The sequence below is a fragment of the Natator depressus genome, chromosome 10, assembly GCF_965152275.1.
Source record: "Natator depressus isolate rNatDep1 chromosome 10, rNatDep2.hap1, whole genome shotgun sequence".
NCBI classification, from domain to species: Eukaryota; Metazoa; Chordata; order Testudines; family Cheloniidae; genus Natator; species Natator depressus.
The window spans coordinates 67,945,642-67,962,441 of record NC_134243.1 but is presented as its reverse complement, the minus strand read 5'-3'; the positions used below and the strand labels follow the sequence as shown (position 1 = coordinate 67,962,441).

At 41.3% G+C, this 16,800-nt stretch overlaps 1 protein-coding gene across 3 annotated transcripts in view; it reads left to right on the top strand.

The window, feature by feature from the left end:
• Window positions 1-16,800, top strand: part of ARNT2 (aryl hydrocarbon receptor nuclear translocator 2) — a 137,139-nt gene that overhangs the window by 50,047 nt on the left and 70,292 nt on the right. For all 3 annotated transcript variants that reach the window (XM_074966447.1, XM_074966448.1, XM_074966449.1), the window contains one exon: window positions 1,408-1,621. In XM_074966447.1, the coding sequence (XP_074822548.1) occupies window positions 1,408-1,621 (214 nt within the window). The remainder of the gene's footprint in view (window positions 1-1,407; window positions 1,622-16,800) is intronic.

Below are 16,800 nucleotides of genomic sequence, written 5' to 3'. Positions count from 1 at the left end.
CTGGTGTTTCAGAAATGGATACACTGACACTGTGGTGAAAAATAAGATACATGTCAGCAGAAGCATGTAGTTTATTAGCAGTATTTCTGATAGCAGTTACAGCTCTTTAAGGCAATGGTATCAGTTTACCAGACTAAGATCTCTTCCTTATCACCCAGTACCATCCACCTTCTGTTCAATTTTGTGCACTCCAACCCACAATGGAGCTTGGAATGTCCCTAAACTGTATCTTGCTATCTAAGGCTCCATTGTAGGTCAATGTGTGATATTAAACGTGAGATGTACAGTGGGTGGGCAGCAGGGTCTAGCACAGACGTGCATTGTTTAGGCACCTGTCTCCACGGTAAGTAATAGTCGCAAAAGTTTGAAGCAGCAGCACCCGGAGACCCTTATTTAAGAGACTAAAATATTTAATCAAAACAATAAAGTGGACAGTGAAAGAGACTGGCTTGAGAAACCTCGTTTGTTGCTATACATGTTTCAGTTGCAACAGATTTGGGTGGGTGTTAAGAAGGGAGTCTGAGTAAACAGAAATAAAAGATAGGGCCATGTTTTTCACTCCTCATCAACCATTTTTGCACAACTGATTGCTTCCACCAAAATTGCTACACATTTTTTTTTTTGATACGTGCAAAGAACAAATTGCGCACGCCGGTCAAGCTGTTGGGAGACTAACGGCCCAGGTTGTGCATGCAGCAGTGAGCATTATGCACACAAAAAAGGTAGGTGCTCTTTAACAGGAACACTGAGATCTGTGCATAAAAAGAGGCTGTTTGGAAACTGGCCCTTAGCATTCAAATGATTCAGGGAATGGAAAATGTCAGTAGTGACCCTCCTTTCCTATGTGGAAAAGTTCTACAGAATTTAATAGAGATTAATAATCTTTCAATAATTTTTTTTATTATGTCTTTGCTATAGATTTCTATTGGAAAGTTTAAAAAAAAACTATTAAAAGAATATCATTCCTTATGAGATTTTACAGATTTGAATAATAGCTAAAAGATCATATTACACTTCAAAAGAATCCTGTTGATTTTAATCTCTGTTAAATCCTATAGAACATTTCAATAAGGATGGAATTGCTGTGTTATCTTTAGCATGTCATTCCCCTGTCTGTGCCTTTCTTTATGATACCCACTTCAGAGGGGAGTTACGAGGCTTAGTTAATTTTTCTAAACTGCATTGAGCTCATCAGATAAAAAATGTTGCTGTAGTTACTAAGATTAACAATTTTTGTTTCATTGCAAAATGGGATGCATTGTTATATCAGTACCACATTGAAAATGTGGTTCACTTATTATTTGACCAGCCATTCAAATCACAAAAAAGTGTTGAGTTGAGGGTGACAGATGTATTCTTTAATTCTCTCTTCTTGGTCGCCTTCTAATTAAATCCTGTCTTTGCAAGGAACTGAAACATCTTATCCTTGAGGCTGCAGATGGGTTCCTGTTTGTAGTTGCAGCTGAGACCGGGAGAGTCATCTACGTATCGGATTCCGTTACTCCAGTGCTGAACCAGCCACAGTCAGAGTGGTTTGGCAGCACGCTCTATGAGCAGGTTCATCCAGACGATGTGGAAAAGCTGAGAGAGCAACTGTGTACATCTGAAAACTCTATGACAGGTCAGATATGTCTGATGTGTGCTTCCTTGTATTATGGTTCCCTTCTGAGCTCAGCTGAAGTTCAAAATCCCGATTAAAGCCTAGGTCAGTTTAGCCTTTTTTATCTATGAATAACGGCAATTCAATTCAATGAGATTAGGCTGCCATTGTTTTGCTGGCTGTGCAATGATGGTGGTGAGTTTTTTCATTTATGTGTGGTGTTAGAATCTGCTCCCCACTTATTTGACTTCAGGTTTGGCTTGTAGACACCGCCCCCCTCCCCTCCTTAACTTAGCTGTACCTTCACATCTCTGGCTTACCCAGGTGTGGATTCTGCATTGTTTTCCTTCCTTACTCTCTGATCTTTTTATCTTCTTCACAAATATGTGTTTTCTTTATGCCTGTGTCTATTTTGAAACCTGAAATAATTTTCCACACTTCTGTGTTTTCTAAAAGTTTCATTTGGTCTGTTAAGAAAAACCATATGCAAAAGATTTAATGCTTGGCAGCTCAGAGTCACATGTGGCTTTTTAACAAGACATTTGCTGCTCTTAGCTAGTGTGTGATTTATAACATACTTTGTGGTTTTCTACTTTTCAATTAAAAGATGCATATCTTTATCTTGTAATTGTGGCATGTAAAGCCATCAAGGCTGAGTACCACCAATCGGAGATGTAACCTTCGTTAATAGGGCATAGGCTGTGTTAGAACTAGCAAGATGGAGCTAAATCCCATTTTCACTGAAACTTGTAAAGTAGAAAACCAGAATTACTTAAAGAATGTGTAGGCTTGTTCCTTTTGTCTAGCCATGCAGTATGTGTATATCTGAGGAATACTCAGGCTAAAGAAAAATACTAGAGCTGTGCAAAAACAAGACAAAACTCACATGGTTTTCACTTCCTTAGGAACTCAAACTTCTGACCTTGTTTGCTGGAAGTTTTTCTGTGTTTCATAACTGAAAGGCCTGTGACCCTGTTTCAAGTGAACCTGGGCACAATTTACAGCTTCCATCTCAAAAGAGTGCCAAATTCATGGTTCCATGGGGTTTTGGAGTCATGTGGTTTTGGCAAAGATTTGCTTTATTCAAATCAGAAACTCAAAGCAAAACTCAACTGTGAAAATCCATATGGATCAAAACCAAGAGAATGTTGAGAAGAACCTGGGCAAACTGCTGAGATCCACATAGCTCTAAAACTTTGTGCTTTGTTTAATAAAAATATAGCATACACGCTCCCATTGCATATAGCACTTAATACAGAGCATTCCCTTTTAAGAAGCAATTATCCCAGCGACTCACTTAGCGCTTAGGGGTGGATCTTCAGAAGCGCTTAGCTCTGTTCAGACTGGAGCAAGGTTAGATCAATGCTGAGCACTTTTGAAAATCCAACTCTAAATATATTCATTCAGTTTTAAACTTGTGCAGCTTTTTAGCTGAACCTTCCTTTGCATGGAGAAAAAAACCTTCAAAAACTGAAAACATTTGGGGTCAAATCCTCTCCCTGAAAAAGTCCCTTTGAGCGACTAGATCAGCGTAAAGGGATTTAAATCTGCCCTCAATGGATAGCTGAGGATTCCCCAAGTCCAAGGAAGTTTTCAGCTGGTATAAAATCTGAATAGTTGTCCCTACGCCAGCCCCTCCTGCTTCACCCCGTGGTGTAGGGGCCATGCTGGGCATGGGAAGGTACTGAAGGCGCCGAGTCTAGTGCCAGTACAAGCTGGTGCAGACAAGAGGAGTGCAGGGAACAAGTTTGTCGAGACGTTGTGAACCCGGTTTCTGTGTAGCATTATAGAGAGCCAGTACTTCACCCTTCATATGGCCAATTAAATATCTCTCCAGCAATAAATGCATTCAGCAGCCTGATTTTTACGTGCAGTGCTGGGAATTGCATGTACACATTAGACATGTACTATCACACGCGCACATACCGTTTATGTGCATCTCAGAAAAAAACAATCTTTTAGGGTGTCTCTGGGATCTTAACTGGAGTTTGTATAAGATTAGTCTAATTGTTTTCCTGTATTCCCATCTGTCTGTAGCCATCTGCTGTCTCTTGTCGTATACTTAGATTATAAACTCTTTGGGGCAGGGACTATTAGTGCAGTGTGGTCCTGGTCCATGATTGGGGTTCCTTGGAGCTCTGATAATACAAAGAATTAATGCTACTGCTAATAGTCTAAAGTAAGTGACAATCCTTGTCAAATGTTCTTATGCTGCAGTTTGAGTCTTTCTTTTTAAAAGAAGACACCACTAGTGAGATTTACATACTGTAGTGTTAGTACAGACAGCAACAAACAAACTCTTGAAATTCAGTTTTAAAGTTAAGTAGTTTGATTCTGCAGTCTACCATAAACTAAAATTAGGTATACTCCTTTCAGACTGTCAGATCAGTTTCAATCCATTTGTAAGATGGCATGCTATGGTACTCCAACAGCCATTTTATTGCCCCTTGATCTCGCTCATCCGATGAAGTGAGCTGTAGCTCACGAAAGCTTGTGCTCAAATAAATTTGTTAGTCTGTAGGGTGTCACTAGAACTCCTTTTCTTTTTGCGAATACAGACTAACACGGCTGCTACTCTGAAACCTCTCTGAGTAGTGTGGCCATATATATTCCAAAGTGCACCACACCTAATCTACGCAGTAAGACACCACCTTTTCTCTAGCATGAGCCATGCTGAATTCAGCAGCAGGTTGTAACTTCTACATCAGTGTAATGAAATAATATAGGTAAATGAATGAATTAATTTTTTTTTAAAAGAACCACGCAGAGAAGTGTTTGCCTCAAGCTAGTATTTATCAAACCATTTGGGCAGTCCCTAAGCCTCACTCTGTTTTCCAAGATTACTGTTTTATACAGAACAATGCAAGGCTTGAAAGAGAAGCAAACTGCAAGCCAGCCAGCTGCTTGTTTGATTTTTCCTGCTAAAAGTACGGTTCACCACAGGCAGCAGGAAAATCCCACATCCTTCCATGGTCACCAGCTGTTGAGCAGAGGGGCCACACAGGGAAACAAGGGGATTTTTCAGGTGAAAGTTCAGTTTAGAAAAGTTAAGATTTTTAATATTCTCCCCCCTTCTAAGTGTACATTTCCTAATCCCTGTAAAATACCCTTTTCACCTGTTGAGGTTTGGGAACAGACACAATAGAATTCCACAGAAGCAACTTTTACTGTCCTGTATCAGGTCACATGGCGTAAGCCTCTGGTATGTGCATGGCACCAGGATATGAATGCTCAGTATTATTATTACATTGCTCTGACTTTCCCAGTTAGCCCCTACTGTTAGTGATCCCTGGACACAGAGAGGCTGTTGCACATTGTGAGCGTTTCTGGGTCTACCGTTGGCAAGTACGATGTACAGACAGTGAGAGAGTAAGCTCTTTCTCGCATTTCTGCACCCAAAGATGAAATAAATGAGGGTGAGACTGGGACATGGATGCACAATCCCATGGACCTAAACTATTGATCCTGTCTGCCCAGAGGTAGTGAAAGGCGGCTTCCATCCTGATCCCATGCGAAGAGGAGAAATGTGCAGTGATTTCATTGAAGGACGGTGAATGTGATACAAAGAAATTGTCCTACTGTTCACGACACAAGACGAGACTCCTCAGAAGGCCAGTGACAGTCTGAGGAGAAAACCAAGGCCCAAACCAAACTATTCTGGGCTTCACATCTGGGACATCAGCCCGGTCCCTGGCCAGAAAGTGCCTTCCAGCAGAAGGGGATTCTGAAACAAGGATCCAATCTGCCCAGCTGCATCTTCTCTCCATTACTGTGAGGGCAAGCGCAGCCTCATCCTTGCTTACCTGTGCCTCCCTCGTGTGCATCATGGAGTCTGTACTGTTAGCACTAAATGTGACTAGCAAATATCTTGTGAGGAGTCACTAGGGAAAACAGAGAGGACATGAGATTTCTGAAGTGTTGAGTTTTTAACCTGGTCTAAGTTAGATCCTGCAGCAGTTTAAAGGCATGAAGTTGCAGAGAAAAGTGGGGACTTTCCACCTATGTTTTAGATGACTAGTGACTTCTTCTCAGTGGTTGAGATGGCAGGTATGGAAGAGATAAGTGTGACTAGAAACACACGCTTACTCAGCCCTTGATTCACTTTGTCAGGTCAGTGGTGGTATTTTACAGTCTTCCAAACCATGGGAGGGCAGTGGGCTTGTTGCTGATCATGTAGGCAAATAACTATATGCAAAGGCTCATTAATGTAATGGTATTAGAGCTGCTACAGATATTGCAGCAATGGGCATAATAGAAGTGTCTAATTAAATAGGCAAAAACAAGTCCTAGAGGTAAAGAGGGTCATCTTCCCCTTTTGCACTTCATTTTCCTAGAGTTAGTTGAGTGCTGTATCTATTTTTGGCTAAAGGGAAAATGGTTGATTTCTATGTTGTTTCATATCCATGAGATTTTGGGGGGGGGTCTGGGGATGGAACAGTTGTCTGCATGTTTATTGTAGGGTAATTGATAACATATTGTAGCACCAAGAAAGTATGGATCAAGATGAGCTAGGAAAGGCGAGGACTGAAATGTGATAGTGACAAACAGTGCTCCTAAAGAAGGTGTTTACATGTGCTAGATGAGTGAGTACATTCTGAGAAGGGAAGAAATTCAGGAGAATAATCAAAGAATTTTTCTTTTTTGTTCTTACAAGTATCCAAACAGGAAAAATGACTCTTAACTTAAAACCTAGTTGGTCAGAACTGTGCTCTTGGAGAGTTGTAGCTGATGATACTGTACGGACGCAGGGGACTGTACTATCTGATTCCGGTGTGGGATCAGGGACTACGTTTGTAGTATGTTCATATAGCACATAGCGTAATGGGGCCCAGATCCTCACTGCGATTGTTTGCTATTGTAATAATGCAGGGGGAATCCTCAATTAGCCAGTTAAATTGTCTGTAAGGGGGATGAGATTCTTATCCTCTGAGACTCTAGCACAGGGGTGGACAAACTTTTTGGCCTGAGGGCTGCATCTGGGTATGGAAATTGTATGGCGGCCTATGAATGCCCGGTGGGGGAGGGGGACTCTATGGAGTGTAGCATGGGGGGGCTCTATAAGGGATGTTACCGAGGTGGAGGGAGGGCGGGTTCATGGGATGTGGTGCAGGGAGGGGCTCTACAGGGGTGGTATCAGGGATTCCTAGGGGTTCTGCTGGCAGTGACACCAAGGTGGCACCCTAGCTGGGACGGGTGCAGCCCCTGGGCGGTTTCAAGACTTTCGGGGGGGGGGGGGCCCGTAGGAGACCAGGAAGGGATTGGGCGCACTGATGCTTGGGAGGGGGCTGCCATGTAGGGGTGGGGTTCCAATCCTGGAAAGAGCGCGGTGAAGGCACACCTGCACAGTGTGGCTCTGTGTGCCAGAAGATGGTGCTCATCAAGGGAATTGTGAGTTGGGGGCTGGGGAGTGCCGGGCAGGCAGAGTGGGGCTAGCCCCCGACCCCACTCCCTGGCGGGAGCTTGAGGGCCAAATAAAAACGTCTGACTGGCCGGAAGTGGCCCGCAGGCTGTAGTTTGCCCACCCCTGCTCTAGAAGCCACGTTGAAGTCCTTGAAAGCTAGAGGGATTACTGTCTAAAAATATCCATATGGAGACAAAAGATTACTGCCTCTTTGGAGGCATTTTAATAGAGAGGAATTTCTCTAACCATATTCCACTTGTTGGTCATTTGGTCTGAAAGGGATGCAAACTGATACGTTCAGTGCATTGGCGTCACAGAATGAGCACTGAAGTTTGTGCCTCACAATTCTTCCAATATGAGATTCACGGGCATAGCTGGAGGAAGTATGGGCGAGTAGACTGAGGAGCCTGGCCATCTATTCCTCTTCCTAAATTTGGCTCCAAACTTGTGAGAGAAGAAGCGGAGAGAAAATCAGAAAAATACTAATAATGGCATTTTGTTTTTGAAAAATAAAATTTGTGTGCTTCAAGTTTTTTTTTTTTTTTTTTTTTTTTTAACTTTAGGAGATCAGATCCTGAGCTGTGCATTATGTTTCATAAAAGAGGCAGTTCCCCTTTATAAAATATTCAAGACTTTTAAATACACTGGGTGCCAATGTTCTGCCAAGACTTTAATATAAACTCCATTTGCTTTTAACTTAAAAGGAGGTTTCAAATGATGCTTTTCAATCCAAGTAACTCCCTCATCAGCACTCAGTTTGGTATATAGCAAAGTTGAGATGCAAAGTAGCTATTGTTCATGTTCAGTAACATCTTGTCCAAGAAAAACTAAAGGAAGAATTCTGCTCCCCGTCAACACTTGCAGCTCCGTTTGTTGCAGCATCAGATTAGCATAAACTTCCAGGTGATATCAAAGTGAATCAAGGGCAGTCTGTGATCCTACTTAATTGTTTTAGGGCTAAATTTACAGCCTGTCTAAAAGACCGTCTCTCCCATATTTGTGCTCAAAACTACACCTATAAAATTGAGTGTACTCCCATCGTGAGCACCTGAACTGGTTGCATACACCAGATATGTATCCAATCTTGCACATATCAGTTCTACAGAGAAAAATGATACTATCCAGATATCCAGAAGCTGGAATTAAATATTAGGCTGATATAATGTTTTTATTTAAAAGGTGTTGGGTGGGTGGGAGAATACACCAAAACTGAGTAGGCCCCATTCTTTCAGAATGAGGCTAACTCTGATCTCTCATTAGTGTAAATCAGGAATAGAACTTTGTGAAGGTCAGTGGAGTTATATCAAAATCAAGCTCCTGGTTTGAAATATTTCGTTTTATGAATCATTGATTTGAGTTGCAGGAAAACAAAATATCAAAACCAGAAACTTTTGCACTCATGATTTAACAGTGATTAAGTGAATTTGGTGCTAACTTCTGCTCAGAGAACTCATGTGCCAAGTTTAATCTTGGCACAAATTTTTATAGCTAAATTTTATAACTAGAAGTAGGGCTTCATAACGAAAACAATGACAGACTCTTTAGCTATAGTTGACCTGATAGGTGCCTTTATAGAATTAAAGAAAATATTTTCTATGACAGCTTTTCACAAAAATATTTCTTTAGTATTGTGAAAGTTTATTTGGGGGATAGACGTATGGCTTGGGGAACCTGCCTTACAGACTCTGAAATGGCAAGTTTACCATATGATGATGGCTTCAACAGAAGCATTCCTTTTCAACTGGACATGAAATTGAATATGATTCTGTTACCTGGCTTGCGTGCGCATCTGTATGCAGTCCTGGTGTTGTAGACAGAGTCAGATTGTGAAAATAAAAAAGCTAAATAGTGGCAAAATCAACAGAAGAATACTGTTTGCTAGAAGGCCAACAGAGAGGTGGTAAGGAAGATGTTTTGTACAGTACTGAACACATGGTCAGTGCTCAACAGACAGTAAATAACACCATCTGAGAGAAAAATTCAGGAATAAGTATTCTCTTTTCGAGAGAAAAGGTAGGTGAGGTAATATCTTTTATTAGATCAACTTCTATAAAGTTTAAACTTTACCTTACCTCCTCTCTGTTGGCCTTCTGGCAAACAGTATTCTTCTGTTGATTTTGCCATTATTTAGATTTGAAGTTTAAGCTTTCAGTTATGTTACCTCACCCACCTTGTCTCTCTAAATGTCTGGGGCTACATGGCTACAACAATGCTACATATTCTCCTTTAGATCAAATACTTTTTTTCTGAAAACTTGTGTCAGGACTTTGTGTCAGCTCCTTTTTCTACTTAGTGTCATCTTTCCTGCTCTGTCTTCTGGCTTTGTACACCTATTTTCCTTTGCCCAGACAAGAATGTGTGAATGCAGATGTGGATGTTGTGCATGTTCCTGTTTGTAGACTCTGACTTGATCCAATTCCACTGATGTGAATGGAGAGATTCCTGCTTACTTAAAGGGGAGTTGGGTGAGACCCCTATTCAGTTGCCTGTGGCAAAGTGGGGAAGTACATTTGGAGACCCCTTGAAGCTGTTTGAAAACTTCATGCTGGAAAATCCCGTTTTGTTTACCCTCTCATGGTACCATGCCAACAGTAATAAAAAATAATGATCGATGAATGAAAATGAAAGTCAGTGAACACATCCACTGAAAACAAAATGTAAGAAGTTTAATTTACAGGATGTTTTCTACCATAACTGGAAGGGATCTTCTCTTGGTCCAGTGATAGTTTAGAATTGGCTCAGATTCTTTGGCAATACAAACTAGCCTGCTAAAAAGAAACTCCAATGCTTAAAATTCAGAGGAAGCAAAAAGTTTTCTACTAGAAAGTACAACATGGTGGGTGCCCTTGAATGTCTTCTTTGAATGTTATGGGAATTAGAAGTGGCTCCAGAGATGGACTCCCTTATGGGTTTTATCTGGTGTGGCCAAAGATAAAGCTTTTCTAGATTTCCTTCTGCTTTTAAGTGTCACATTGATGTTAGGGAAACGCCTTAAAGGAACCAAGTTCTGTTCTGGTCAGATAAACATGCTATTGTAGAGATTGTAAGACAATCAGCTAAATCAAAAGCGGTATTGAAGCTGCTTTGGGAATCTCTTCTGTAGCATTTGGTACCGTGGAGTACATGTTTATCAGGGCTGGTTCCGTACCAGAGAGGTGGTATAATGCTGGCAGTGTGTAATCTTGTTTCTAGGGACAATGGTTTATTTCCTTTTTCGATCCTGTGACTGTTTTATGTATACTGTGAAACTCTGAGGCTCCATATACCTTTGAAAGGTTCCCAGGCTTTGCAGCCTGGGAAGTGATGGAGAGTTGAATCAAATCCAGATCTCTCTACTTGAATCATAGATCCTTATCACAAGGTGGCTGGCCTGACCTAATGACAGTATTGGCCAGTGGGCAGATAGGGAGAGCTAGACTTTGTCAGTAACTAATCGCGAATTGGAAGTTATAGTAGTTTACATTTACATAATGCTTTTTACCCGGAAGTAAAGCCATCATTCTTCATAAACTATTTTTATACAATAACAGTGAACTGCGGCCACCTCTGCAGTGGATGCTGGCAACTAAACGGTTAATTGCATGCTACCCAAGAGGAGGAGAAGGGGAAACTTACATAAAGAAAAACACTCTCCTTATGAAAAGTTTCATGAACTCTTTCATGTCCAAGCAGAGCAGTCAGAACCTCAACTCTTTAAATTCTCATTCAAAACACCCCTATGCGTGTAGGTACTCAGTTTATCTTCTTTGGAAAGATGAAGGGATGAGCCAGCCATGCCAGGATTCCAGCCTGTGATTCCAGGGAACTGAGATATTTAAGAGCAGAAGTTGACACACTAAGACATCCCCTCTTGGTCAGGATGTGGACTGTGTTGGAATGCACAGTGGCCACATTCTCTCAGAGGGCAATTACAAAAGTGATTACTGTGAACACTGTGGATTCATATTTCAGCCTGGTTTTGCTGTAGAAGTGTCCAATCCTGGCAAGACATTCTATCCTATTTATAAGTGTGAAATCTGGGGGAGATTTGGCTCATTCTAGCGACACTACCAAATCAGCATGTGATACCTGTTTTTCAGCAAACTCGTGGGTTTTATGAGCCTCGTGGCATATTGTATAAGTAAAGGAATGTTAAAAGCAACAATTTCCATTCACACCCGCCAGTTGCCATTGCTGCTGTTCCAGTGAAAAAGTTGCCTATGGCTTTGTGAACTATTTGTTCTTGTAGCAGGAAAGTTGCTATGGTGCAGATCGCCTTTGAATTTGCATCTTTGGTTAGTTTCAGGTATCAGAGTTAGTGCCTTCCAGATTCACTATGCTCAGTGGTAAGCTTTCAAGTTTAGGCTAGAGAAATGAGGCATTGTCACTTTCCATGATGATCTCAAGCAGATGAATGAGAACAGCAGATTATGTATGGTTAGGCAAGAGCATAAAACAAGAAGTCTGTGCTCTTTGATATCCCTTCAGAAACCATTAGAAAAATGAAGCTCAAACCTAAATATTTTCAGGTGCTGTTCATGCATTGATTCAGCTAGAGCAGCTTGCTGTCCCAGGTGTCCAAGCAGCAGAGTTAACAGGTGAAACCTGCCTCAAATTTTATGATCAGACTAGGATGCAACAAGCAGGACAAGAAAGCTTTTGAATATTCTGTGCCTCAAACTGTAAGTTGTCCATATGTCCTGCCTAACACGCACACTGTAAACCAAATTCTGCCTTCAGTTACTGCCATGTAGCCTCATTGACCTCCAATGAACTTGCAGAGATGAAACTGAGGATAGAATTTGGCTGTGTGTGTGTTGGGTGTATAGGAAAGAAGACTTAAAGGTCTGAAAAAGGAAAAGTTTCTAATTTCCTTGTAACCCAAGAGGACGTTCTACGTGATCACTGCCATGTAGAAGAAGCTAGTCTGGTCTCCAAGAGAAAAGAGACCCCCACAATAATTGACTTTTCAAATGATTGTAATTTAAATGTATGGAACAAGGAATTGTTTGATCTCATTAATTTGTTTGAAGAGAATTTTGTGTTGCTCTGGTCTCTGGGGCTGTTGCTGGAAAAATAAAATTCCAAGTGTTGGAACAAATTAGCTGTGGATAAATCTGTTCATTAAATAACTCCTACACAAATGTAGTGGTCATCCCCATTGCTGTGGGTTTCAGTTCAAGATGATATCACGATTGGGCTACAAGTGTGAAAGGAAAAATGATGATGATAAGTTACATTTTCAAAATCACTTGGCTAATTCTGACATTTGGATGTAAAGGTAGCTAGATGAAGTAGCTTTAACTGAGTCCTCAGAGAGAGCCGCATTGCAGTTTAATAATTTGAGGTGTCCAGCAAATGCATTTAATATGATTTTTCAGAAGGTGTTGAAGGTATTCATGTAAAAGTGAACATAAGAATCATGTGGTTGTTATTTCTTGGTAACATTCACAGCAGATTTCCCACTTGGAAACTGCAATCTATTTGTCTGTTATCACAGATGTTTAAAAGGATCAATTTCAGCTTTTGCTGTTAAATATTTACTCAGACTGCTTTGTTTTGCTTTACTGTGTTCATGGCATGATGAAATATATACAGTTCAGCAATCTTCTTCCTCCTTTTTATAAACTTCTAATGTTTCATGAATACTTAATAGAAATGTCTATCTGAGTTCACTTTTCATTAACCCATTGCAGATAAAGCAGTCAAAGTTCTCCTCCCAGCTCCTTATGGCAGAACTCACCTTCAATCCTCTGTAATCCCTGTATGCTCACTGCTCTCCAGGGGTGTTCCACAGATATTTGGAAAGTGGAACGTTGAACTTGAGATCTTTCCTGTGGAATGGGGAATTTTCTCTCAAACTAACTTCCGTTTGGTACCTTCTCAATGTTGATTATGCTACAAGCTCAGTGTGTGGGGTGGCTTGTTGGTGCACTGACCCAGGAGCAGCCCCACGAAGGAATGGTGCCTCAGTGTGGCACCTTTCCATCCCTAGTCTCCTCTTGTTCCAGAGGAGTAGTTATTTGCTGCTGGTCCCCGCCACCACCTATCTCCCCACTGGCCGGTGTGCTGGGATAGCAGAGGCAAGGTTCCATCCACTCCCTTCCTTTCCCCTAAACTCCCACAAATACCTGCTTGGGGTCTTGAAATAGCAGGCACATAACACCCATTAACTCCTACATGGGATCCTGCACGGGGGCACATGGTGGGGAGAGTTCTTAGTCACCCTCATGTGCCTTCACAGGCAGGTAAGGCAAGTCAGTGTTGCCCAATGTCTGGCTTCTGAGATCTATATATTTTCCTTTTTTCCTGTTGGATAATAGTCCGATAAATAGTAGCCAACATGGATTTATCAAGGAGAAATCATGCAAAACCAATCTTATTCTTTCTTCAACAGGGTTACTAGCCTAGTGGATGGGGGTGAGTGAGCTGTAGACATGATATATCTTGATTTAAGTAAGGCTTTTTACACATTTCCATGTGGCATCCTCATAGGCAAACTAGGGAAATGGGGTCTAGATGAAATTACTATAAGGTGGGTGCACCACTGGTTGAAAAACTGTACCCAGAGAGTAGTTATCAATGATCTGCTGTCAAACTGGGAAGTTGTATCTAATGGGGTTATAGTGGATCACAAATTGAATATGAGCCAATAATGCAATGCAGTTTTGAAAAAGGCTAATATCATTTTAGGGTGTATTAACAGGCATATCGTATATAACTGCTCTACTTGGCATTGGTGAGGCCTCATCTGGAGTACTGTGTCCAGTTTTGCATGCCACACTTTAAGAAATATGTGGACAAATTAGAGAGCATCCAGAGGAGAGCAGAAAAAAATGATAAAAGGTTTAGAAAACCTGACCTAGGAGGAAGGGTTGAAAGAATTAGGCATGTTTAGTCTTGAATAAAGAAGTCTGAGTGGGGATGTGATAAGTCTTCAACTATGTTAAGGGCTTTTATAAAGAGGACGTTATCCATTGTCCTACCATCAGTGGACATGGAGAATAAGAAGTAATCAGCTTACTCTGCTTCAAGGGAGACTGAGGTTAGATTTTAGGAAACACTTTCTACTTATAAGGGTAGTTAAACTCTGGAATAGGCTTCGAAGGGAGGTTGTAGAATCCCTATGATTGGTGGGTTTTTAAGAACAAGTTAGACAAACACCTGCCAGGGATGGTTTAGCTATACTTGGTCCTGCCTCAGCTCAGGGGGCTAGATTAGATGACCTCTCGAGATCCCTTCCAGCCCCACCTTTCTATGATGCTATGTGAAGTATAAAAACTCTCTGGAGGCAGACTAGAAAAACAAGCAGTGTTTTAATTAAGGGAGATTATTTCAAACTAAGCTCAATAGAAGCTGCATAAGAAATGGAGTCCCTTTCTAAATTCCACCCGCTAAGCTCTCTTGTAGTGCACAGAGTGAGACTACTCTCACAATAATGAAACACATGCTAGAAGCATTACATCATGACAACAAACGGCAGATAGTAAGACTGAGGGGGAGACACTGTGACCTTACACTTTCTATGGATTAGTTTAGAAGCTTTTTTTTTTAAACTCTGTTTCATGAGGAAAGAATAACACAAAAAATAGAGCCTGATTCTCCTCTTGCACCAGTGTAATTCCACTGACATCAGTTGAGTTACAGTGTAAGTGAGAGTAGAATCAGGGCCAAAACATTTTATCTTATCTGTCCAATTAAATTTGCCACAGACTTCACATCTGAAAAGTTGACTATAGCTGTCCAATCTTTCACCACATGTAAGATCAACCTTCAGATAAAGTGGGAGTAATAACACTTCAGTAATGCAGAGGCATTTTAAAAAGAGATTTGCAATAGAAAGGGCAAACTGAAGTTTACGTTCATTAAATGGAAACAACAGAAATAACATCCTCTGTGGGTCTGATGCTGCAGCGCCTGGTGCTACAGTTGCTTTGCATGCACTTTAAAGGGAATTCTGTGCATGGAGGCGGTGTAGCATATCATTGTGGAAACTCTCCATTACTACTAATTACTTCTTAGCTGCCAAAGACAGAGCTAAAAGAACAGTAAGCATTCATGGCAGATTCTCCTCTCACCATCCTGTTCTACAGCGTGCTCTGTCAAACTTAGCTTGTTCTGAATTTTTTTTGATGGAAAATGAATGCCACTGTACAGTAGAACCTCCTAGTGTGGTCATTCCCTCATTGTGGCTTGGTGTCCCCCAGCAATTAGTTTGGAAATCATTAGAGGTCATTAAATCTAAACTTGGCTCATGTTGACAGAGAAACCACAGATAAATTCTGGTACCAGATTATACTTTATTTTATTTAATAGAATTAAAACCTGTGAAAATCCTGTAGCCAGGGAAATTACTTGTGACATGATCTTGATGACCTAATAAGAGCAGCATCAGGAAACTGGAGCTCATTTAGCAGCAGTATTTCTCAAGAGATCTTTAAGCAGGCAGATAAAATGGAGGTTGGTAGTATTCATATTAAACTATTATTATTTATTTTATTTTGGTGGTGTAGGAATGCCCATGCAGTTTATAAAACTGAATGTGGTTCACATCTTGTTCTTTGGTTTAGGTTTTAATCTGTGAGTTACAGTATTTTTATAAAGTTACTTCGGAGTGTTCTCCCAGCATGGAATTCCATGTTGAGAAAGCATTTTGGAGTAGCTGTTTCCGTCTCTGGGTTTTGGGTTCCATCTCCAGCTCTGGAAAGTCTACTCTAATGTGGACCTACAGTCATTCATGCCTTGCTCACCTACAGGCTGGGCAGTTGTAATTTTCTCCTACTTGGACTTTCCTTGAAATTCATCTGGAAGCTGTAACAGAACACACAGTACAACTGCCCACCTCATTTTGTATAGGGGAGATGGAATTATTAACCCCTATTATTATTTATTTGTATTGTGGTAGGACCTAGAGCAGTGGTTGGAAAACTGCGGGCCGCACGCGGCCCATCAGGGTAATCTGCTGGCGGGCCGCAAGACAGTTTGTTTATGTTGGCACAGCCACCCACAGCTCCCAATGGCTGCGGTTTGCCGTTCCCGGCCAACAGGAGCTGTGGGCAGCGGCGGCCGGCATGTCCCTGCGACCCATGCTGCTTCCCGCAGCTCCCATTGGCCAGGAACGGCGAACAGCGGCCACTGGGAGCTGCGGGCGGCCATGCCTGCAGACGGTCTATGTAAACAAACTGTCTCGCGGCCCGCCAGCAGATTACCCTGGTGGGCCGCAGGCTGCCCACCACTGACGTAGAGATATATACTGAGATCAGGAGATCTTTTGCTAAGCACTGTACAAGCCTTTAGTAAGTTACAGTTCATGACCCAAAGAGTTCATAGGTTAAATAGCCACGACAGACAAAGAGAAGGAAAAGGAAGGATTACTATCCCATTTTTACAAATGGGGGACTGAGCCTTGGAGAGTTTAAATGACTTGTTTAAGGTCACACCAATATACTGCTTAGCATAGCTTTTGTTCTTCCTACATAAATGATATGATCATTACATAAGTGGGAGTTTTGAGTATACAGTAATGCAGAATTGCCCTTAAAAGATCTTTATTCTCCTTTTTGTTATTTTGTAACCTAATTAGCTTTAAACATGTGATTTGAATCATTTTCTTGTTCCTTTTCAGTTTTGACAGGCTTTATCTGCAGCAAAGCTCACATGTGATAAGTAAAACTAGCCTTTTAAAAATAACGCAGTTGCAAGACTCAAAAAGCCCACATAGTTTCCTTTTTAATTTCATTGTGATGATGCACGTTTGCCCTACACTGTGGAGAATTACGTGATGCAGACTGATTAGTCAATTTGAGGGCAGACATAATGG